The sequence below is a fragment of the Orbicella faveolata genome, unplaced genomic scaffold, assembly GCF_042242905.1.
Source record: "Orbicella faveolata isolate gen_17 unplaced genomic scaffold, um_ofav_v1 contig_24, whole genome shotgun sequence".
NCBI lineage: Eukaryota > Metazoa > Cnidaria > Anthozoa > Scleractinia > Merulinidae > Orbicella > Orbicella faveolata.
This window is the reverse complement of record NW_028301552.1, coordinates 21,840,799-21,866,261: the sequence shown is the minus strand read 5'-3', so window position 1 is coordinate 21,866,261 and position 25,463 is coordinate 21,840,799. Positions and strand designations below refer to the sequence as shown.

Below are 25,463 nucleotides of genomic sequence, written 5' to 3'. Positions count from 1 at the left end.
TTTTCAGAATTTGGAGAAGCAGATTAACTCTGTGATGCAGAACTTTTCAATTGTTCATTAATCCCTTGCCGACCTCGCATACTGTTGCTGCTCCCGCGATACCAGCGGTAGTCAAAACCTTACTGTCCTACCAAAACGACACAGCTACAGATGTAAAGGCAAGTTCGTGTAGTTACAGCATTTTTTAATGCTTAACTCGAAAATTCTGGGATTGTCTCAGGGGAGAACAAACTGTTTGCTGTTTTTAATTTGTAAAACAGTCCTTGTATTAGACGAAGTAGTAAGTGTTAGAGCTCTAAAGTAAACTTTCCGTTTTATTAGCAAACCTCAGAGACAGATTGTCCCTGTTACTTTACGGCCGCCATATTGGCTCTCATTCCGAGGGATACCAACTTGGAAGAAAGATTTCTCAGCTGAATAACAAAGTATGAGAAACTACACGGACAAAAATCTTGGCGAGGTTATTCATGAATCAATCGTCTTTATTGAATTATCCGACTTTTTTTTTTATTCTCGATGGCATGTCAGTGCAAACCAGCAATTAAACACAAAACAATTTTGATATCTCCCAGAGAGGCGCACCCATCCCCCTTCCCTTGTGCCACGTGGAGGATGGAGTAGGAATATAACCAAACTTTACTTGCGGGTACATGTCCGTTTCTTGTCTGATATATTTCTTTAGGGAATTCGAAGAAGTAGAAATGAATACCCCTTTTTGTCCACCATCTAGACTAAGAGTTTTGTTCGTTTTTCCATTGGGATTGATGGGGGCAAGGGATTCGTGCTTTCCCACTAGTGTAGTCAAGTGGATCGTTAGAGTGAAGGTTTTCTAACATTAAACTCGACACTAACAAAGTTTGAGTCTCAGATTTTCAATATAAACAGTAAGTTGTGGATGCGCACACTAAGTATTTCAAGTCGCTTTTATTCACCGATAGATTTGCCGGTTGCTCTGAAAGGAATGGCGTTACCACTGCTCATCACTCTGTTGCTACTTATGCTTAACGGGATCACGATCTCCTCCGCCAGCAACGCAAGTTGCACTGGCTGCTGGCCTCCTAGCGAGTGTAATGCAACTGGAAATTGTACAAGTTACTGTGTCGGGGGTGTATGTAACATGACTTGTTCTCAGAGTGTAAAATATTGCGATCAAATCTGCACTGGTGGAGACTGCGACAGTAAATGTGAAGCTGAAAACTGCAAGCTTGTGTGTTCCAGGGGTGGATGCAATATGACCTGTCCAGCTGGCGTAAAAGACTGCCATTTAATCTGCACAGATGGGGGATGCGACTGTAAACAACTGTAAACAAGATTGTGCTGGAGGTTGCATGAACACTAGCTTGCCAAATGGCGTAACATGCTCTGGTGGATGCGTTGCCTCCTGTGATGCTGCAAACTGCACGCTTGGCTGCATCGGGGGAGGATGCGACATGACCTGCCCACAAAACGTCAATAATTGCGATCAAATTTGCACTGGTGGACGCTGCGACAGTACCTGTGATTCTGAAAAGTGTATGCTCGGTTGTACTGGGGGTGGATGCACCATGACCTGTCCAGCTAGCGTAAAAGAATGCCATCTAATCTGCACCGGTGGGGGATGCCACTTTAAGTGCGATGGCGAAGACTGCAAGCTAGATTGTCCCGGTGGTGGATGCACCAGGGCGACGTCTTCTTCCAGTAAAGTGGGAGTCTCACCTGTTTTGTTTTTTGTATTTGCATTGGCTACTTTTGTGTAAAACTCGAAAGCTCGTCTTTTAATTCAACTTTAATGCAATAATTCAACTCATTTCCTTATGAAAGTTCACTTTTTTGAGGTGTAGTACGATCAACATTGAAAGAGAAGTTTTGTCAACATTTGAAGAGAAATTTCTTAAAGAATACACTGTTTCTTGGCAGAATGATATACTCCTAACAAAGGAAGATAATAATTTTCGTGAAATTCGGGATGATGCATGGTCGGGCCAATAATCCCGCAGAAAGGTCTTTGCACTCGGTTAATGAAATGTACGTACCCGTGCAAAGATTCAACCACAGTATGATATCTTTTAATGTTATACAGGAGGCACTGTAGCTTGTATCCTTCCCGTGGTAACGATATCGTAATAATCTCTGTTGTAAAGCAGTGCTAACACACGTATACTAGCATAAGCTCATTTATATTAGCTTATATCAGTCGAGTATTGAATACAAATAAAGGTTTTGTTTGCACTAAGTCAAGCGACTCGACCTTGCCTTTGTTAAGCTTTTGGTGAATTGTTATGATAAAAAAAAAGTCTGCGCTCAAACCAAGTGGCCCATCAGGCAGACCCTTGTGTCCGGTTTCAGTAGCATGAAGCGAGATCAGGAGTATTACTAATCTCTGCGCCTCCCCGCCCCCCCCCCCCCCCCCCTTCTCCAACACACACACCCACGCGTACACAGGAAAGACCTCACAAGCTGGAGCCATTCTCAGTGGCCACACACAAAATAAACCATGGCACAAGGCCTGAGACCAACAAACTGAAAGGACTGAACAGCTCCGTTCAGTTCCAATTGGAACAAGAAATACGGTTTGGTTCTAAATTTTGGGGGTAAAGGTAAACAATCTGTTAAGAAGTTTTCTTATAAAGCATAACATCATACTCAAAACAAATGCAAAAACTGATGACACCGGCACAAATAGATGTTGACTTCGGAGAATACAGTGTGGGCTAGTGAAGAGGTACTTGAAGTGGAGGTAGTAGGAATACAATTGGTACTCTTGTTAAGTAATGAGATGGTTTCTGGTGGTGAAGACGTTGTGGTGAAATTGTGAATTTTGTTTGTTGATGATAGTTTGTCCTTTTCTTTCTTAATTAGTTCAGTACGTTGAAGTTGAAGATCGAGATCTATGAGGTTAGCTACATTAGTAAAGAAGAGATTGAATCTTGAGTTGAAGAGGTTGATGAATTTTCTGTAGATTGCGTTAGCCTTGTTGAGTTGTATCCGTAGTCTGTGTCCTTTGTGGTAGTTTTTGAGGAAAGAAATTCTGTTTGAGTGAAAAGCACGTTGACAAAGTTTGATGTCCATGATTCTTTTTTGAGTGATGTATTGTGATCTTTAAGAAGTTTATTTCGTTTTGAATGTTGGATGATAAATAAATTGATAATGATGATGATGATGATGATGATTTCGTAAAGGTGGAGATGACAGAGTTACGGTCTTTGTAATACTGGGTATGGATATCACATTGGAGTTTATAAATTAATGCTGAATTCTGTTCCTTTAAGGCAATTAAATTGTTAACTTTAAAAAGTAATCTTTTTTGTTTGGTTGGAAGGAATGATGATTTAAGTGTCTTTCATTTCCAAGCTCTGATACATTTGGGCTTGAAATTAAGTGGAATTTTATTCGGTTTTTTCTTGCCCTATTGTTGTTTTTTCTTGAGTTTGTATTTCTGCTTTCTAACCTTGTTTCGTTCTTTTCTTTTACTGTTCAAGGATGGGGAAGGTAATGATTGGTTAGGATTCAAGAGATCCATAGAGAGACCTGAAAGTGGGCAAAGAGTGTAGACATTAGTAGTGGTAAGTAGTACAAAAATCAAAAAAATTAATATAAACTGTAAGGTGGATGGTATGTACACCATGACCATTCAAAGAGTTGACTAGTAACTCAAGGTTGTACCCCTACTGCAAGGTACACATAAACTTTTTCTTCAAAAAGAAAAAAAAAACCCTTTAGAGCAGCAAATATAGCCAGCAACCTATGTAGCAGTTCAGGTGTAAAATTAAGGGATCGCCTAATAAAAGGGTTCCCAAATCTCCACTGAAACATTAGGTATTATATATCGATTGCAGTGTAACAAGGGAATAACTTCTTTGTTCTTCTCTCGATCTCTCCTCTCGTACGTACACGAATCCCCAAGAATACCGTTGAAAGAACACTTTGCTTCCATAACGAAACGACAGAAAAGGCTTTAGCGCTTTCGAAACTTTCCCCTGCTGGATACAATGTTGTTTTGTTTGTCAAATGTCAATCAAGATTATTATCACGGTAACCTGAGATGTAACTACACGAAATGCGTTGTACACGTATTTTTAAGTACGATTTTCAGCAGCATCTTTCCTTAACATCTGGGAAATAAATCGACGATTACTCTTCGTGGGAGATAATTTTGCCAACAGTCTTTGCCGATGCTGCTATTTTAACAACTAAGAGAACAGTCAGCGTGCCAAAGATGAAGGGTACATTAAAGCGAATAACACCAACAATATTCATAGCCTGTAATTTGTTTTAACTAGTTTTAAAAAATAAAAGTTATGTTTCCTTCTTTTAACAGTATGTGTTCAACGAAGCATTTTATGATCAATTTGATTGTCTACAATTGCGGCCCCGTGATAATGGAATCTACACAATGTCGGTATCGAATTAAACGTAGAAAGATTCATATATTCCTTGACTGAGAGTACTTTTTAATCCAAGAATGAACTCCTCTTTTATTATTTTATGATCAAAGAAGGATCCTGAGCTGCAAAACGAAGATATAATGGTGAAAGAAGTCGACCGGCTTTTATATCTCAACACTCTCTCTCTCTGTACATTTTTTGACTTGATAATGACGTTACGGTAACTGTAGAATGTTGTGAGCTGTGTAACCGCTCCTCCAGTAGTTTTCCAATCGTTCGGTCGGATGAAACACGTTGTCAGTCGCTTGAATTAAAATAGAGTTGCGTTCTCGAGTTTTGACTGGTTTATTGGCTCTAGAATATTACACTGGCGACGAGGTACGGACAAAACCATGGCATTGATCGGGAAAATCGATGAATACAACGAGAACGACAGCTGGATTGAGTACACCGAACGGCTCGAGCGGTATTTTGCGGCGAATGAGATTACGGACAACAACAAGAAACGGGCGGTTCTGCTCAGTGTGTGTGGAGGGAAAACTTACAAACTCATCAGGAATTTGGTTAATCCAAGGAAGCCTACCGACAAGTCGTTCGTAGAGCTGGTTAATTTGGTAAAGAATCATTTGAATCCTAGACCATCATCTATCGTGTATCGCTTCAAGTTTAACAGCCGCTTTCGTCAGCAGGGAGAAACAATACAACAGTATGTCGCCGAACTGAGGAATTTATCGGAGCACTGCGACTTTGGCGACCAACTGGAGAAAATGCTGCGTGATCGACTGGTTTGCGGATTGAACGACGAACGGATACAGCGGAGATTGCTTGCTGAAAGTCAACTAGAGCTCAAGAAGGCGATGGAATTAGCCACCGCGATGGAAATTGCCGACAGGAATACACGTGATCTGATTGCTGGAAATCTGAGTGAGAAACCCGAAGAATCGCAAGTTCACCGCGTGACCCAAGACCCACCGAAACAGCCACCAAGGGATCCGAAAAGGCCGACAAAAGAATGTTATCATTGTGGAGGACAATTCCACGATCCTGATAAGTGCAGGTATAAAGACGAAGAGTGCTACAAATGCCGTAAGAAGGGTCACAAGGCAAGCCAATGTCTCGGTAAGCGTAAACCGGAGTTTCGAAAGAGCGGCAAATTTGGAAATACACATCACCTGGAGGCAACAGACGAGTCGGGTGAGGAAGAGTGCGAAAAATACACGATGTTTCACATAAACGCCACGGAGAGAGAACCGTTTCGAGTCGAGCTGCAGCTAAACGGAGTTCAGACGAGCATGGAAGTGGACACTGGCGCCGCTGCTACGATCATCAACGAAGAAACCTACAAGAGAATTATTGCAGGGAATCTGGTGAAGAACCGAAAGCAATTGGAAACTGCTAAAGTGAAGCTCCGGTCATAGGAACTTTGAATGTTATTGTGAAGTATGAGAAACAAGAAGTGGAACTGCAAACACTCGTGGTGGAAGGATCTGGGCCTAACTTACTGGGAAGGGACTGGTTGAGAGTTCTGACACTCAACTGGAAGGAGTTGTTCAAAATGCAAGTTGTCAAATCAACCAAGGGTCTTCACTTGAAAAATTGGTTGACCGGTACTCAGAAGTGTTTAGAGAAGGACTTGGGACCTTCAAGGGCCCAAAGGCAAAAATTCATGTGGAATCAGAGACACTACCAAAATTCTTGAAGGCGAGACAAGTGCCATATGCTATGACAGGGAAGATTGAGGCTGAACTCAAGAGGCTACAAGATGAGGGTACGATTGAACCGGTTCAGTTCTCGGAATGGGCTGCTCCCATTGTACCTATTCTGAAACCAGACGACTCAATTCGCATCTGCGGAGACTACAAAACAACTGTCAATCAAGTTTCAAAACTGGACAGTTATCCTATCCCGAAGGTTGAAGACCTCCTGGCGACACTAGGAGGAGGTGAAAAATTCACGAAGTTGGACATGAGCCAAGCCTACCAGCAGCTTCTTCTGGACGCTGAATCTAAACAGTACACCACCATTAACACACACAAGGGGTTGTTCCAGTACAACCGCCTACCCTACGGGATATCGTCAGCACCAAGAATATTTCAGCGGAACATGGAGAATCTACTGCAGAACATTCCTTATGTAGTTGTCCAGGTGGACGATATCCTAGTGTCCGGAGCCTGCGATGAAGATCACTTAAACAACCTGGAAGAAGTCTTGAAACGACTACCAAGTGCTGGCTTGCGACTTCGGAAAAACAAGTGTGTGTTCATGGAACCTCAAGTAACTTACCTGGGTCACAAGGTCAGCAAAGAAGGTATTCAACTATTGGATGACAAGGTCGAAGCAATCACCAATGCACCAGCACCCAAGAATGTGTAGGAACTGAAATCGTACCTAGGCATGATTAACTACTACCAGAAATTCCTGCCTAACCTGTCGAGCGTGTTGGCTCCATTGCATGATTTACTACGTAAAGAGACCCGCTGGCATTGGGGTAAAGAGCAGATGCAGGCTTTCCAGAAGTCTAAGGATTTCCTGAAGTCCTCTAGACTCCTTGTCCATTATGATAGTCAAAACAAGTTATCCTTGGCATGCGATGCATCACAATATGGCTTGGGAGCTGTTCTCTCACATCGAATGGATGATGGCTCAGAACATCCAATCGCATATGCTTCCAGGACACTGTCCAATGGAGAAAGAAATTATTCCAGTCTTGAGAGAGAAGCACTTTCCCTGGTATTTGGTGTGAAGAAATTTCACCAGTACATTTACGGCAGACATTTTAGTCTAGTGACTGATCACAAACCATTGGAATCATTGTTCAATGAGAAGGCCACACCGCCTATGGCAGCAGCTAGAATTCAGCGTTGGGCCTTGACTCTAGCTGCATACAACTAATCCATTGAGTACAAACCAGGCCAAGAACATACCAATGCTGATGCCCTCAGCCGACTACCCTTGCCGGTTAGTCCTTCAACTACACCTTTGCCTGCAGAAACTGTGTTTGCAATGGAACTCCTCAATTCAACACCAGTGAGTGTGAATGAGATCAGAACCGGAACCAGATGTGATCCAATACCGTCACAAGTAATCAAGTTCGTTCAGCATGGTTGGCCTAATCACAACTCAGATGAAGCATTGAAGCCCTACTTCACTAGGAAAGATGAATTTAAAAGTGTTCAAGATGGATGTTTGCTGTTGGGCAATCGAGTAGTGGTCCCCCCTAAGGAAAGAGCAAGAGTGGTAGAAGAGTTACACGAGACACACCCTGGAATTTGCCGTATGAAGGCGTTGGCGAGAAGTTATGTGTGGTGGCCAAAAATGGATGCAGACTTAGAGCAGAAGGTTCACCAGTGCAGTCCCTGCCAGGAAAACAGGAAGTCACCGCCAGAAGCCCCTCTACATCCCTGGGAATGGCCTCATAAACCCTGGGTTCGACTCCACCTAGACTGTGCGGGTCCGTTCCTTGGAAAAATGTTTCTCATTGTGATAGATGCCAACTCTAAGTGGATGGAGGCGTTTCCAATGAATACATCAACTTCAAGTGCTACCATTGAGAAATTGAGAATCGCTCTCGCGACACATGGCCTACCGGAAATTGTCGTCACAGACAATGGCAGCAACTTCGCGAGCAAAGAGTTTGGAGATTTCCTCAAACAGAACGGGATCCGTCACATCAGAACAGCACCCTACCACCCAGCGTCTAACGGACTGGCTGAGAGAGCGGTACAAACATTCAAGGAGGGAATGAAGAAGATGAGTGGAGGAAGTGTGGAGGCACGAGTTTCAGAATTTCTAGCTCGTTACAGAATCACCCCGCAGACTTCAACAGGAGTGTCCCCTGCAGAATTACTTCTAGGAAGGAAACCCAGATCAAGACTAGACCTAGTCTACCCGGAAATCGGAAGGAAAGTGCGACAAAGCCAACCTTCTCAGAAACAGGCACATGACTGGCACGCTAGGAACGCACCATGCAGGAAGGGGAAGCAGTTTACGCAAGCAACTTCCGAAGAGGACCAAGGTGGTTACCTGGAATCTTGAAAGAGTCAACGGGTCCAACTTCCTTCGCAGTTCAGCTAGAAGATGGCCGACTCTTGAGACGTCACCAAGACCACCTTATACAGCGATCCTGCATTCCCCAAGCGCCTATTGCTGATCAAGAGGGTCCAGCAGACCCAATTCCAGCATCGCCGGCAGTTGAACAGCCAGAATTGCAGTGGGAAGAAACCCCAGGGGAGCCAGCTGTTCCTGTGCAATCAACTACCCAAGGCATTCCAGAGAAGCGTTACCCTACTAGGAACAGACACGCCCCTCGATACTTGGCTGATTTTGTCATTAAGTGACTTTTTAGGTTATTAGGACAGAGACACTTAAGAACTGCAAGCTAAGTTTTGTCGTTGATTTATTGTACTAGTTTTCATGGCTTAGTGGGGGAGTGTAGAATGTTGTGAGCTGTGTAACCGCTCCTCCAGTAGTTTTCCAATCGTTCGGTCGGATGAAACACGTTGTCAGTCGCTTGAATTAAAATAGAGTTGCGTTCTCGAGTTTTGGCTGGTTTATTGGCTCTAGAATATTACAGTAACGTCGAAACGTCGTCGATTTTAAAAGAAACAAAACTCATCTGTTTGTTATTAACTATTAGTCTTGTTACATATTATTAGATACCATTTTTTTTCTTTTTTCTTCGCGTTTAAATTTCGATTGTAATCTAGTTAACGGTCACTTCTGAAGATGTATGTTGTACATACGAAACGTCAAGGAAATTAACTTTGCTTAACATGCGTTTTGGTTCCATGTTTATCACCGCGGTTTGTGTTTTGTTTCTTCTAAAGCTACGATGGCCAAGGAAAAAGAGTGTTTACGATTTCGTCGATTTTAATTCAGCTTTTTAGCTTTTTAAATCTTAGAATGCTTTTAAGAAATGTTCTGTAGCAATTTTTTATTGTCACTGATGTTTTTCTAAGTCACTTCTTTTCCATATACTTAGGTGTTAAGATTGAATTGTTTTCCCAGTATGGTATAAGTGAAAGCAAGCAATTTGCTAATCAGTACAAATGACTAATAATACAAGGTCGTTAAAAACTCATACCTGTTTGTCCTCAAACAACGCGCAGCAGTCTATTGTTTAGTTCTGCTGATGTTTTCATTAAAATGTAGCTTATTCAGCGGCCCCTAAAAAAAACCACTCGAAGAAGAACCCAAGCTGATTTTGATACATGTTTTAGAACAACATAAAAGGATTACGCTGGCGAAGTTTGGAGTTATGGCAAATGTCGAAAAGAATATCCGAATTTTTTTCATAAACTGGGAATATCAGCTGAGTAAACAAGAGCAATTTTTCAACATTTGAGGATTTTTCCTTGACGGGGGCTCAAGACCAGTTATAGCCTAATTTTGATAGCTGAATACCTTGTCTTTCAAGAATAATTATCTGGGAGTTTTGGTTCTTTTTGACACGCTAACGCAAATTAAGTTTGGCCACAGTCGGGGCGAAATTCGTTTTTCTTGATTTTCTCGAATTTTAAGCGTTTCAAGCGAAAAAACTATATCACATTTCATATCTACCTAAGGGCTATACGTGGACGGAAATAGAGAAAAATCGATTTTTTGACTTCTGCCACTAAATTTGAATTTTACTCGATTTTTCGTGACATTTGCTCTTAAGGTGTTTCAATTGCATGGTCACGTTTCGTCGTCCTGGAGCTCAATTGAAGAACAACAATACTTGACAAACTTGCCTGTTCGCCCTACTTCATAGCCTTTTGTCGTCTTTTGTTAACAATCGTGTTCGTGGATCGTAAGTTTCCTGGCCTCCAGTACCAACATTAGCCTTAAAATTACTTAAATGAAAATTACTATTATAAAAGAACTAACATGAATATATACGTAGATCTTTAAAAGGCTATCGTTTTTAACTATTACTTATCACGTACATGTATCACTTCGGGTTACCAGGCTGAAATAACCACTTTCCTACTAACAAACGACTTGGTTCTTTAAAATAAATCGGAAACGTTTTTAAAAGAAATTGGATTCGAAAATAAGAACGTTTGCAATACCTTGGTTGAAAACCATTTTGGGAATAGCAACCAGTGGTCTTCGAAGGAATTTTAAAATTAGTTTTATTTGCAAAAGTTAATGAAATGTGAGTGTAATGGGTATAACTTTGAAAAAGAAAGAACAAAAGAAAATACAAATAAAATATTTGTAAGAACTATAATTATATATTCATGTTTTAAATTGTATTTTCTTGACTTTCTTGTATTTTCTTGACTTGGCAATAGCGTAAAGGAGCGCCGAAACGTCATCGGTTTTTAGAGTTTTTCATAGAGTTTTAGGATGCTTTTAAAAAAACATTTTAGCTTTTAATTTCTTGTTAAAAAATTTAAATAGACATGAAATTGATCTGAGGCTTTATGTGTACAAAGAGAAGGGCTAATTTTGTATTTATTGAACTGACATATCATCGTTGACAGAAAGTATTATTCAAACTCGGGTTACAATTGCCAAGACCAACGTGCACGTATTGAACTGTAAGGAAGGCTTCTTAACGAGAAAAAATCGATGGGCGAGAACAAATGGAAATGTTTCTTCATGATGGAAATTTTAAGAGACGTATAAGGAAAATTGGGAGAGTGTCAAACTAAGACTACAATAACCATTATTGCATTCCTAGTGTTAATTTTAATTTTTTTTTTTTTTTTAATTTCATTTTGTAAGTAGGTTTTTCTAATTACCTTCTTTTTATCTTAAGTTAGGACGTACGTATTTGAACGACCTTTTAACTCATAGACGTTTGAGTGAACGCTAATTTCGCAATATTTCGATACCAATTTGTGCCTAGTAATAACATGTTGGCCTGAGATGTCAGTATGATATGAAAACATCAGTTTTCTTAGTGTTTTAAGCTGTTTTTAATGGTCATGTCCTTTCAATTTGCAGCTCAGTTTTCAAAGAAAACATAGCTGAGCTGAATAGCTATTAAGTTTCCCTAGTAACAGATGACAAACTTGCCTAACCGACCCCTCTTCCTCCCCTTTTGTCATGTTTTGTTTACATCTCTACTCTTTGATCGTAATTTTCACACACAGCATTAGTCTTGAAATAAAGAGATCAGGAATCCAAGATTGCTTGTTACTCTTGACACTCTTTCTGGATGGTCCTACGTTTCTTTAAGTTTTCATCACAAGGAGGAATTTCCAGTTTTTCCCGCTCGATGAAAATTTTTTGTTAAGTAAATATTAAGAAGCCTACTCCAGACAAATGTAGCTGGGCATGCGATGTTTTCAGTCTCTGCAAGTCCCGGCAGGTATTGGCAGTTGCAACTTGAGCTTCTCTAATATGACTTTTCAAATTTACAGTTGTCAGTTTCGTATTCAATCATTTTATTATTAAGCCTACTTACGTCAAGGCAAGCAACAGACAGCATTCAGTTCTCCACAAGGAGCTAAGCTGTTGAGAAGTTCTGGACTTTCTCGGAGAGTACTTTAAACGAAGACGTTCAACTGAAGGAGAGGATTGTAGCGCAGTAAGTATTCTTGTTGCTAGATTTTAAGTTATATTTTACAATTGTCTTCAATTCCATGCTACCAGCTCTAGGCAATCTGGAGGAAATTTTAGTAGTTTCTTTCTGGGACCATTTCTTTCGGTTTCGCAGAATACAATAAGTTCGCATGAAACATTTTAACAGAGAACTCAACCAGAATCAAATCATCAAAAGACTCCTTTTACTCTTAGCTTCTCTGTTAATTCCGGTAGTTTTTCTGTCCCGCAAACCCTTTCTTAAAGGGACAGTTTCGTAACAAAGAAGGGGTTAGAATTTACATCTATTTACATTATATTTGCAACTTTCAGATCTGTGTGAACCAGAAAACCAAAAACATATAGTTTATCAGTAGAATATTGCAGCCTTTTCAAGTGCTCTTTGTTTTCGCGTGATCGAATTACGCCCGATCCTCAACAGAGCTCAGTGACGTTTTGATTTTCTAAGCTCACCGACTCTCTTTTTGTTTTTGTCGCAGAAACGTTATGGAAGCTAAGTTTCGCTTGAGCCTTTTGCTTATCATTTTGGGGACTCTTGCCGTGCATGGAGCACGCCTTGGAAACAAACCGGAGAATCCCTTGCATGTTGGCGCTAAACGTTCATGTGAGTGTTCCCTTGTATAGATGACAACAGCGTTTGTTGTTTGTATTCTCTTTAACTGAGCTGTACAATACGTCTGAAGTTGAGTTTGGGAACTGAAGAGTTTTTCTTGTAAACACCTAAACGATCCGTTCCTTTTTTGTTTAGTGAGCTGTAACAGTATGAACGGTTTCTGTGTGTTTAGTCACTGCCCCGCAGGGACTACATTGTGTGGTTACGATATAGAGGAGTGTACAGAACCTCCAAATATGTGCTGTTGCTATGATTAAGTACGTATGAATTTTATTGTAACCCTGACCCTTAATTAAACTGTTCCTAACATCATTAAAAGTGTTCTTTTCATGTTGACCGTAAGGGAATGGTTATCGTAGATATGGCTGCAGATACGTACAGAACTGTACCAATTAGCTAAATATTCCTGGTGTATTTTTTCACTTTCTGGCATTGAAATATAATAAGTAATAATTTATGTCCTTCTGGCACCTGTAGTTTTACTAGTGTTGCTGGAAGTAGATAAGGGTGTATTTGACTATATGGACGTAAAACATGGAAGATATCTTTTAAAACATAAAAAATATTAACGTGTAATCAAAGAGCCGCTACTGTACCATAACCTCACTTCTCTCTGACAAACGGACGCAAAATTTACAACTGATTGAAAAAATCACAAGTTTTTCTTTTCTATTTCAGTACACAACAGCTGGGCCCTGCTGATGGTGCTAATGATGACAGCCTTAGATTAATAATTAAATGATTACATAGAAATTAAGTAAACGCTCAAGTAATTATGTTAAATGCGAAATTCTGAAGTCAGGAATTGCTAGCAACTTTTAACAATAATTGAAATACAAAATTAACGAGACTGTAATTTAAGCATAAGAACAAATAAAGGCTGAGTCCTCCGAAATTGTTCGTCTTTGCTCTTTTATTATACCAAAGGAAAGACACGTAGTTGATACTGGTACCCCTCGATACAAAGAAAAACGGGAAACAGAAGTATCTCTACTTGCTCAGGTTTTAGAGCTTTACAATTTACGCTTACAAACCGAAGACAGGAGTTAGTGGGGTTTGCTCAAGTAGCGTGGAGTGCTGATAACACCATTATATCACACTGTATTAGTATATACAATAGGGACTTTGAGCAAATCGCCACGGCGGGCGCTGATAAGGCTGCCGGAAGTAAATTTCCCCCAAAATGAGACACTGCGCATGTACGTCGGTTGCATCCAGCCGTAGCGTGAAATCTGACTACGTGAGCCGGGATGCTTTGTCGTAGTGGTTACTACGTCGGGTTTATTTCGCTTCTCTGGCCCTTTTCGACGGACATCTCGGCATTTTAAGAATTTCATTGGATACTATATCCTTTAAAGTCAAATTAAGTCAAAGATTGTGTCAAGGTCACCTCTCATAAGCTTGTAAATCCGTATCCTGAATTTACGATAAGTTTTGTTAAAGGTGTTGGAATGGCGAAGTGATCGCATGAGTCAAGTGAAATATTCGTGTTGAGCACGAGGTTGTGTTTCTTCGGTTAAGTTTGCTTTGAGGGCTTAGCGAAGATGTTTTATATCTGGATAACTAACGACGCTATTTTGCTTCTTTGAGTATTGATATATTTGTGTTCTTCACTCGATATTCTTTGAGATATTTGTCTCAGAAATTCATATATTTCATCCATCAAATTGTTATGGAACAAAGTGTCTGGCATTCGCTTTCGCTCAGAAATAATCTGTTCGTCCTAGGAAGGCGAATAACGGCCATCGTCCTTTGAGCGAAGCCATTTGGCTGTGAGAAACTAAATAAAAGAGATTTTAAACTCCTTAGCCTATGTTTCTTTCATCTTTGTATTTCGCTTTACTCGCTAAACCGAGACGTGCTCTCCCCAGACCTTTTAAGCCACGGCAGCCGTAGTAGCACCAGCCGTAGTGATTTGCTTAAACTCCCTAATCTCACCAAATTATGTACCTTAATAAGGTATTCGTAAATTGTTGTATGCTTCTATAAGGGCACACAACGAGCCAATTTGTCAGAATTCATCTCAGGGGACCATCATGGTCCAAGCTAATTAACAAATAAACATTGTTTAAAGTGTTTTCTAGTTGCAGGTATCATTTATATCTTATGTTTTTCCCAGCAGAAATTTCTGCATTCCTCAGAAAGTTCCCGGTAAACATTTTTTCTTCAATAAACATCACATAATTTTCAGGACAAGAAAATGCTTGTTAGTCTCCTCAGTCTAATTTCACTCTAAAGGGGAGGTGGTCAATTTCTACCAAAAAATCCTGCACTGCAAAAACTGAGCTCGAGGGAAAGCCATGGGAAAAAAAATCAAGGAAGTGCTTTCTACTATATAGGTCCCGTGCTTTACTGAAAAAAATTCTTGCACTAGCTATATTGCCCACCAAAACAAATCATGCTCAACCAGAGGTGAAATAAAAACTTTCGTTCCTCAGGAAATTGCCCACCTCCACCCCCCTCGACAAGGAGGGTGTTTTCCTACACGTGCTAGGTATTTTGCTTCATCGTTTTCCTAATCAAGGTCAGGATTTTAAAGTTCGGCGACACTCCTTTACGTAAACAAGAGTCTGGTGCTTCGGCCGCCAGGTTACTGGCTGGCATACATGGCTATGAATTCCTTCTGTGCTTTATGATATTATAGATTCAAAGCAAACAAACAATAACACGATTTTCTTTGTTAAAACAAGACTCATTGGGTTATTTTTAAAGGAACGTTAAAGTGGCGGGTTCATTCGACCGTGGGCAAGAAACCCGCTCAAAACGGGCTCGGGAGCCTACCAGAAACGATAGTAACACAGAAAAAGACAACACATGACAACAAGTAAAATTTTTAACAGTTTTCTTCACTTTACTTGCACTTTACGATCGGATTTAATATCCATGTAGTACGCTAAATTATGCTAACTGTGACTTCAGCAAATTAACGCCAACTTTTAAAAATATATACGACTCGGACTCCGAATTCTTAGAAAGGCTCGTTCGTAAAACCTGGTTTTCAATTACGACATCAGCACAAACACAAACGAGGCATAACGGTAGTGGGGAAACCCATGGCATTAGCACGTAGGCAAGCGCAGAATGGGCAATTGCTTTATTTTCGGTTCTATACCTCCTGGAACAGTACTTAACACGAGATTGCGGACTTTCGCTTATGCTATGTTTACAGCAGGGCGTTCTCACTTGACATGTGCATGATCACAAGAAGAACAGAAACGTTTGTTCTGCTTTTGCTCGTGCTTTGGGTGTCCTCACTATCGTGTCCTTTTGCTTTTGTGTTGTGGGCGTCCTCACTACCGTGTGCTTTTACTCATTTGACGGGGAGGAGGATAGTCTTGATGTACCAACTTTTTTTTCAAAACAAGCATGCAGTACAAACAGGAAGGAGAGTGGAGATTCCAAGACAGGGAAAGATTTAAGAACATTTCCATCTTAATTTCTCTCAGATCAAAAGAACGAGTGTTAATTCAAATCATTTGTTGAACCAAATGCGACAAAAAACCAAATCATTCTTGTATTTAAATCGCATTGCTTTATCGATCTGTACATTTTTTTAACATTCTCAATATAACTCCTGTGAAGAATTGAAGAGAGCTTTGATCATTTATCACATATATACAGTTGAAGACCACTATCTGGAATCCTCAGGGGGAGACGAAAAAAGTCAGAGAAATCGGGAGTTCGAGATACCCGATAATAAATGAGTGAAAAATATATTTAAGTGACGGAGAAGTAAACACAATTTGAGTTTGAGATAACCCAGTGTGAAATAGCGAGGATCTATTGTGTGGAAAGCTAGAGACTCTACGGTTACTAGAAATGGGCAGTAACAACCACAAACCAGAGTTTCGGAAAACGTAGGGAAGGAACTAATTTGGTCTCTTTGTGTTGTTTGGTTAGTTTGATGGTTTTGCTTTTGTCGTTGCTCTTGGTCGAGTCATTAATCCTTCACTCTTAAGTCTAACCTGGAAATTTTAGTGGCCTTGAATGTACGATGACATGCCTCAAAGCTAATAAAGGCAGCGCTAACATTATAAAGGACTAATCGTTCTGTCTAACCAATGCGCCTTTTCTATGCGCAACCCAAGTGTTATTCTCTCAGCGCTGTGCCTTGCCTAAACTTTTTGTTAACTCTAGGTAAAACGTCAGTGCCCAAGCGGGCTGCGTTCAGCGATGATTAAACTTTTCCTCAAGAAAAAAAAAGAATTAAAAAAGTCAGGTACGTACATACATGCATACACTTTATTTCGACACGGTAAAAGCATCAGTTATAAGATTGAGATTTAAAAAAATCTGATTTACATGCTTGCCGTGTGGGAGCACGAGGAGAACAGTTGGCAATTTATCTCATTTCTAAAGTTAATAATACCTAATGGCTCTGACTTCAGATGGAAGGCTATTCCACAAATGCGCCCGCGACTGTAGCAGAAACTACGTTTCAAAAAATCGGTACGGGGCTTAGGCAAAGCCAATTTGTTTTCAATATTTCTGAGTCCATAGTCCGTCCTGAAGGGTTTAAATAGGCCTTTCAGGTACTTCGGAGACTGATCACTCAAAGTTTTAAACATTATTTCTTTTAAAAACAAATTCAAAATCTGTCGTGGTCCAAACATGTTAATAAGACTGCCAGGGTTATCTCCTCTGGTACAGGTGCACTTAAGAGGTTGAGGCCGTTCATTTGCGAAGATGCAGCTATATTACTATATAAAGCTATTATCGAACCATATTTCGATTATTGCTGTCCTGTGTGGGACGATCTCAACAACGAGCTAGCCAACAAATTACAAAAACTACAAAATCGCGCCATTAGGGTTATCACCAAATCTGATTACTATTCTAGCAGTACTTCCCTCGGCGGTAAGCTAGGATGGGATAATCTCTATATTACGTCTCTGGTTTGTTAGCGGATAGTTCCGCCGCGGTTTGCTTGCGAATATGTTTCATTTTGTGGTATATATTTAGGCTTAGAAATGAACGCACAGCGCTCCCAACGGGATAAAACTGCCCTTCACCACCTGCTTTATTCTCGATGCCCTGTCGAGTCGAAACGGTTTCAGCTCCTTATGCTATTAACTTGTCTCGACCTTGAAATTCAAGTTCGCAACAAACTTAGCCCTCTGACAATGTAGAACAAAAGCGATGTAAAACGTCTAACTTCGCATTCGTCCTTTCGCTTACAGCGCCTTGTATTTATATTAAGTCATAAAAATAATATTCGTAATGTTTTTTGAAAATACACTTGTTTGAGAACGCCAAGGGTGTGATGCTTTCCTCTTGTTTTGCGTTTTATGCTTTCATTTTATACATAAACAATCAAAAAATCAATTAAAATCTGTTTTTTCAGACAGATATGCGTGCACGAATTCTCACATTATAAATTGCTGGAACCCATTAAATTGTGCAGATCAGTGCATCGTCGGCTTCAAAAGGAACGAATACTAAATCTCCATCGGAGGCTTGCCCGAAGTGGAAATCGGTTGTTAGGCGACATGCGATAATTAATCCCCCTCTATTGCCATCTCCCTTCCCAACGCAATCCTCTTCTGTTTACTTAACAAACTCAGCTGCCATTGCAAACCGATTACAGCACGTCATGCGCCTCCATCATGTACTTGACATACAGTTCGTTTAGCAGCCTCTACCCAACACAGACACGCACAGAGAAATCCCGCGGGTACAAGTAGCATTCTGTCCCCTACAAGTGAGACATGATATGCACACACTCATTTTAATGGAGTTAAATAGAATACCACGCTTAACAAAGCTATATGATGAAACATTGGACCCAAAGAAGCGCAAACGCTTATAGTGTTTATATGAGAGCCTTCATTCATCTTGTATCATCTCCATCAGGGCAGCTTTGATTGAACTTGCCGGAGTCCTGATAGAAAAATGAATATATATATAAATATATATATATGCCTACCTCATGCTCCGCTTCCCTTCACACATGATAAGTTGCGTTTATTGACTGTAGTTAAAGATCGTATTTAAGGTTTCCAAGAAGTACCGTGTTGTCTCTAATATTGTTTTACACTGATGTGATGACTGTCAGGTCTATATAGCTAGATGCTTTGTCTTTGTTAGCACGCAATATAAATGGTAAATTTTTGAAAGCTTCAAGATTAAAGTCGTCTTGTGCTCAAGTATTTTATTATATGGCCGGTAATTTAATACTCTTGATGTCTAGCAGATAGTGTTTTACCTTAAACGTCTGCGGTCAAATTTGTCAAATAAACAAATCAGTAAATCCACGCAAGGGAATTGCTGTCTTTCGCTGGCGAAGTTTGAATAAAATTGAAATAAAGCATGTTATGCAATTATGTCCATGGAAATTACAAATTGTCATATTTGGAAAAAAATGACGATTGATTGTTTCAGGAATAATGTATTTTTTCCTTTATTTTCTAATAGTTCTTAAAATCAAGTCCTCCATTAGGCAAAATAACACCTGGACTGTCGAATCTTTGTTTTTAAGCGACTTTATTTTCTTAGGTGTCCATAAGTGAAAGAAAAATGTACATAGCAATGATCTATATTAATATCAACAAGGAATTATTTTTAATGTTGTAGTCTATCTTGGACAACAATTCTTTCCAGTTTACGTAGAAAAGCTCAAACAGTATATCACTCAGTTTGCTAGGGAAGGCGATTAAGCGACAACGACATATCCAGGCGCCAAGCTGGAATCATTATCACCAGCCACGAATGCTCAATTACTGGGCGATGAGAAATTTGCCAGAAAGGGTGTCGCTCCACACGCTGATTAACATAAACACAAATAGCACCGTAAGCCATTGCTTGACCTCAACCTCCCATTGTCTAAGTAATTATTTTCGGCGCAGACCTTTCTTCTAGAATTAAATTATCAGTATGTTTGGACGATTTTCTTTTCAGTGAATAACATAACAGCTTTGATTTGACAAAGCAAATAATCACTTGCTTGTGATATTCGATGCATTGAGATTCTTTTCAAATTAATGGTTTCTAGTTTGTCATCTACTTAATATATTGAGTTGGCGGAAGGCTCTTGCCGTTTCAACATAATTACAGTTCAATTATGTCCTTCATAATTAAGCATATACAAAATACTCACTTGCGTAAAGTTGAATACCATGTCGGGAACGCAAGGGAGAGACTAGAGGAAACAAAATATGAACATATATCTATCTTCCTTAAGGTTACTTCCCACCTTCAGAGGCCAAAAAAGTCGTTTTTTCTTTTATTTGACAAAATTTAAGTTCGTCATTTTATCTAGTGTTTCCAAAAGAAAAACATTAAAAATCTCAAAAAGCGGCCGAGTTATTCAGAAAAAACGTATTTTCAAATAAAGTTAATAAACTAGGAAGGTGTCACAATCTTGTCAACGGGCGAGAACCCTGGGGAAATTTTCGCGGCAAACGCTCATTGCTCGTATTTCATGTAATTTGCATATTTTTATTTACACCACGCACTTGACAAAAATTCCCGCGTGGAAACTCTTAACGCTAACTCCTATGGAAAAATCAAAAGCAGAAAAAAGTCCTTGGGTAAAGAAAACGAAAAAAAACGGCCCAAAGAAGAAATAAAAAACTCCATATTGTCAAGGAAAGAAAAGAAAACCTTGCCGAAAGCGACAAAGGCTCTTGGTTTGGCCAAGCGCCTTCGACAATCTCGACATCTGCTGAAGACCCGGAGCGTTCGAATATCCTTGGAACAAGTAGCTTAAAAATCAAAGTCAACGTCATTGCAGGCTGCAAACAAGATTCTTCGTCGGAATCTGGCGGAAGTGATGAGGAAAATGAAACCCACCCAAGGGAACTCATTTCAGCAATAAGGGTATTTCTTAAGCTGTCCGTCGATTCCTTAACGTCTTGTTTTTCAGCGGCACATTTTCCGCCTTAAACATTTTTGGCGCGGGTTTTGCCTTTGCCTTTGGCGTCTTTGCCCATTATATTACGTCGCCGTCCTAAATTAAACTCCACTGAGCGAGATAAAAAAAAACATGTTGCAATGCGATGCTTTTCCTGGGAAATCTTGATCTATTGTCAGAGACACTAGGAGGTCCTGTTGCTCCATTGGTTTGCGGTTTCATTAGGCGTTATAATCTCCGGGCGTGGTGCAAGTTGTTTACGAACCTTTACAAGCTAAAATCTCGCATTTGATTTTTGGAGGAATATATCCACTTTGAGCGTATTTATAGGGTATGCAGATTTGACGGATTTTCGTGAAATTTCGCCAGAACATTCCAGAGATAATCACAAACCAAAGTGTGTCGGGAAATTTTGATATTTAACACATTTTTCCCGTGGCGTCCATTTACGCAACACGTCTCGCATATTTTTAGCTACTCCAACTTTAGAAGTGAATATCTAGACAACAAATCAGAATATCGAAAAAGTCCGACACACTTTTGTTGATTGATGGCTTGTGAATAAGACTGTGCAGCCAGTTTGCCCGTACTGCGGAATCCGATACCCGATAAATTCAATAGAAGAAGCCTCGGTCGTTTCACGCCTTACCGCCTCCTGACACTTCCTAAAAGAAGACATGCTAAAATTGTATTTTTTTTCGTAAAGTACATTTATTAAGCTTTCTTATGATGTATAGTTTGTTGCGGTTTTATTGAAACTGGCGCGCGTACAATTTTTTTTCCAGAAGGGCACCCGCGAAGGTGGGAAGTAACCTTAACTGACTAGCTAGCTTGATATGAAGCATCAAAAGTGTTAAACCCTTTGTGATTCGATGTTTTGCGAGCTCCTTGAGAGCTGCAGGATGTGAAATATTAAATTTCTTACTCTTTGTCTAACCAAGTACTAAGCGGAATTTACCAGAAGTTCGAGTAACAAGTGGACAAAAACCTAGTACCAAGATTATTTACATCGTATTGCAAACTTCTGTACGACTGTTTTCACCTTCTCAAAAAATATAATTTCTAACAACACCAAATGTCAAAAACAAATGTTGAACTTTGTACGAAACACTTGAAAGTACTGGTGAAATGAAACGGAGGATGAAATTTTACCTGCGTTTGCACAATTTCTCTGAACTTTGAAATTTATTTTCTCTTTCCCATGGGAAATTGTTTTCGGTGTTATTTCAGGTAACTATTCATATCTTTAGCTTTTTGAAAATGTAAAAAGGACTGTAAAATACTTAAAATTATTCTGGTACCAGATTTTTGTCCACTAAAAACTGAAATTCCTCGATTTTCTATCGGATTTCGTCTTAAACGAAATATACGCGAAATAGCAGTCTCTGTTAACTCTTGGGCCAGAATAGTCACTGTAAAATGGAAAAATACGACAAAAAATTAATATTGCAAACGTACACAATATAATACGCAAATAATAAAAAGAATAATCTGAATTAATAGAAAAATTAATGTGAAGGTTCTTATCAAGTTTTGATTAAATTGCTAGTCGCGTTATATATGTATAAGTAATCCGCCCATGTTTTCATGTTCTGTCAATATTATGCTTTATGTTTACACTTTTTTTCTGTTTCTCCAAGGCTATTAACAAGGAGAACTTCCAACTGAAAATAAGAAAGAAAACAGGAACATTCCTTTCATTTTCTCGGCAATATAAACTTTGATTTTTCACTTTGAGATTTGTCAGCGTTGCTCAAAAAGTTGGGTTTTTGTTAAAAAAATATAATTGTATTATATTTTCAAATTTTCAACACATGAAACTATATTCTTTAAGAAATCTCAGCCTCACTTTATTCTTAAAATTTCGCAAATATCAACCTCGATATTCTTTTTTAAAAATGTATTCTCATAAAAAAAATGTAAACTTTTTGACAAAAATGGGCATGCGCGTTAATGAAAAAAGGAGACATTGTGCGAGTCTCTCGGCAGTGGGCCATACAAAAAAAGCACATAATTGCGGAAAGCAATTAACAACGTCTTTGATAAGAGAGACGAAAGTAAGCAATGTACAATTGCAACAAAGCTCTTTTGATTAATTTGCTTTTCTACGAAATGTAACCTGCATGCAGAGCAGATATAAGTTCGATCGCCGCCGAGATTTCTATCTCTAAAAACGCTCAGCACGGGAATAAAGAGGATAAATCAGTAACTGGATGATTTTGATTTTAAAAATAATGCTTTTTACCGGCTTAAAGAAATGAAACGTAAAATAAACAGTCGAAAAAAAGACAAGTTGACTAACGCTACTTAAAGCGAAACATTCTACCTACTTCGAGAGGCATGTGTTTCCCGGATTCCACCAATAAATTACTCCATGATATATGCTACTGTATTGCCCATTCAAGCCATTCTTGTTTCCTGAGTCATAACATGATATCAAGCAAGGGCGGCCACTGAATACCGTACAAATTTCAACGAAAACATTTCAAGTCTCGCGCATGTTTTCATTGAAATACACATTTTAGATAATCATGGAAAACGTCACGACTCCGACAACAGAGTCGGCGGACTTATATGAAAGATTCTGGTGGCTGGCTTCCAAATATTTCAAAGAACATTCTTCGAGACTAAAATATCTGGTGGCTATAGAATCAAGAATTATGTTGATCATCACCATCACAACATTTTTTGGAAACTCAAATCATGATAATTTATTCTTTTTCGAATAGTGAAGGTTGATATAAGATCAGCACTGCAAGCAAAATTCCGCGCATGTCAAATCTTGAATAGGGCAGTTTACCTTTACAGATCGCATTACAAATGTTTAGATTTCTTATTTCAAATTGCAGTTAATAACTTTAAAACGTCTCACTCTGTTGTACCCAAACTACACGTTTTGTTCTCAAAGTTTCTTCGTGTTTACAAAATCACATTTTACTCAATCAGTGTGCAGGACACTAACTTAACAGTTTTATTTTTAGCCACAATTGTTACTATTATAGCAAGTGATCATTTTATAATTATGTTATTAGCAATTTTGAAACGTTAATAGTACATTGTAATATTTCAGTATCAACCTCTTCAGGAACTCGCCCTGATTAATCGTCACGCTAGATCAGTTAAAATCATAGGTACTCTGTCAGGACCCACATAATTAATTTTAAGCATATTTCCCAAGAGGAAAGAACTATTCTTAGCCATTTAGATGAAATGCTATTTCAGTAATGGAATGACAGGCTCTAAAAATCTGTCCCAACGTATTGGGGTACTAGGGAAGATCAGGAGTATACTGCCAATGATGTATTATAGTATGATAAAGCCTCAATTTGATTACGTAAATGTCATTTGGACTACGTGTGACAAGGTCAATCTCTATAGATACAAAAGATAGCCGCACTTATCATTCTTAACGCTGACACAAGGGCCTCTTCTGTTCCACTGTTTAACCGACTTAAGTGGCTCCCATTTTGCGAAGATGCCAAAGTAAACAGATTGAGAGCTGCCTATAAAAGGGTTCTCGGAAGCTTGTCCTCATATGCGAATGAACTCCCGAGATTAAATAGCAGTTTAAATTGGCAAGAAACAGGTTTTCTAACTAAAAATTACTTTGTCGGGTATTTAAAAGAAAAACCCAGGGAGGAAGAACTTTTGCGGTCCAAACTTGTCAGACTTGTCATTCCACTTACACTGACAAAGAAGCCATCTGTAAATAGCTTTCGAACCGGCCTTTGGAAATCTATTTTAAATAAAAAACAGTGTATCTCTAATTTCTTAATTTAAAACGGCTTTTTTCCCTTAAAACTTTACAATTTAGTTTTTATAATTCATATTTTAACTGTAAGGTAAGGTAAGGTAATTTCATTTTAAGTCGTAAACGTAGGGAGTGGTTGCCCAATCTCCCGAGCCAGGGGCTCATGACAAAAACGCACGACTATTTACAATAACATTACTACTTGCAATTACTGTATTCGCTAAGATAAATTCAGAATTAAAATATGAAATATTCCGAAGAGCAGCTAGTCATAATATCAAAAATTTTAGTTAGAAAATATAGTTTATACACTGGCACCCTGCAAACTCCACACCATTCAAACGAAAACGAAATTGTGCCAAAGCGGTCGAGGATTTGGTAACTGCCATTTCCTAATTTTAGGAGTAATGATTGTAGATTTCTAAATATTTAGTGGATCTTATTATTGTAATTTCAGAGGGCCACGTGTTTGTTAGCTTTTATTAAGTGTCACCCTCGTTAAATAAAGTCTCTACTACTGCTTTTACTACAAATACATCTTCAAGAACACACAGTCTCATAACGAGGAATTAAAAGTAATTAACTAAGACCTGTACCCAGTTTTAATATTGTCTGAGTTCGATCATGCGCACTTTTTGCTTCAGTTTCTTAAGCTGTGATCAGGAACGGGCTATTGTCGGAAGTAAAAAGGAAGGTGATTGTTCTCGTGCGCGCTTTTGCTTCATCCACAATCCCCCTGCCTAACTTGGTTATGTGAGGTTATAGAGACTAATCACCTTCCACAATGACTTGACGGTCTCGTTTTAACAATGTTCAAGGTTGACAAAGAAGTTTTAGTAGTTGAGGAGTCTTGCAGCCCGCCCCCCCCCCCCCCCAAAAAAAAAAGAAAAGAAAATGAACCGTCATAGCCTCCAACTTAAAATTAGTGTTGTGTTAACAAAAGGTGTGGGGTTCACAGAGTGTCCCGCCTTTCTTACGCCTCATAGTTATTTTGGCCACTCAGCACCCGACTTTGATTTATAACGGTAATTGAACTGAGTGGAGTGCAATTTGGTCTGCGCGCGAGTTGGATTTGAAATCACAAGTATGATTTCAGACCAAAATTGCACTCCAGTCAGTTCAATTGCCACTTTATTAGATCCATTTTGAAATCGCACGATTTTATCGCCTTAAATTTTAGATTTTTGGTGTATTGTGCCAGTAGCTGGTTTGTTAAAAAAAAGCGGAACCGGAAACGCTCTTACGTCTCATTTAGTATGCAAAACGATGTCATGTGCACGTGACGAAAACTCATTCGAGCGTGACAAAGAAACAAGCAGTTCTGAAGTCAGAACGAAAATAGTCTAC

General features: G+C 39.2%; 2 protein-coding genes and 1 pseudogene across 3 annotated transcripts; all 3 read left to right on the top strand.

Annotated features, from left to right (window-relative positions):
* Positions 1-505: 505 nt before the first annotated feature.
* Positions 506-2,212, top strand: LOC149110877 (uncharacterized; annotated as a pseudogene).
* A 2,544-nt stretch (positions 2,213-4,756) lies between these two features.
* Positions 4,757-5,782, top strand: LOC149110876 (uncharacterized). Its single transcript, XM_089292341.1, has one exon. It carries the CDS (start codon positions 4,757-4,759, stop codon positions 5,780-5,782), a length of 1,026 nt encoding a protein of 341 aa, XP_089148467.1.
* Positions 5,783-11,782: 6,000 nt separating this feature from the next.
* LOC149110875 (small cysteine-rich protein 1-like) lies at positions 11,783-13,408 on the top strand. Of its 2 annotated transcripts, XM_089291759.1 has the most exons (4): positions 11,783-11,886; positions 12,380-12,504; positions 12,649-12,770; positions 13,192-13,408. In XM_089291759.1, exons 2-3 carry the CDS (start codon positions 12,387-12,389, stop codon positions 12,768-12,770), a joined length of 240 nt encoding a protein of 79 aa, XP_089147885.1. In that variant the 5' UTR covers positions 11,783-11,886; positions 12,380-12,386; the 3' UTR covers positions 13,192-13,408. The 2 variants fall into 2 exon arrangements, with proteins under 2 accessions (XP_089147885.1, XP_089147886.1); XM_089291760.1 differs by lacking the exon at positions 11,783-11,886 and having other exon boundaries at positions 12,326-12,504.
* The last annotated feature ends 12,055 nt before the right edge of the window (positions 13,409-25,463 follow it).

Bases quoted from the DNA above. Each gene is read 5' to 3' on its own strand.
- LOC149110876 (XM_089292341.1), top strand. From the start codon at position 4,757: ATGGCATTGATCGGGAAAATCGATGAATACAACGAGAACGACAGCTGG.
- LOC149110875 (XM_089291759.1), top strand. From the start codon at position 12,387: ATGGAAGCTAAGTTTCGCTTGAGCCTTTTGCTTATCATTTTGGGGACT. The intron at 12,505-12,648 runs GTGAGTGTTCCC...TTTTTTGTTTAG, and splicing joins TGTTGGCGCTAAACGTTCAT to TGAGCTGTAACAGTATGAAC.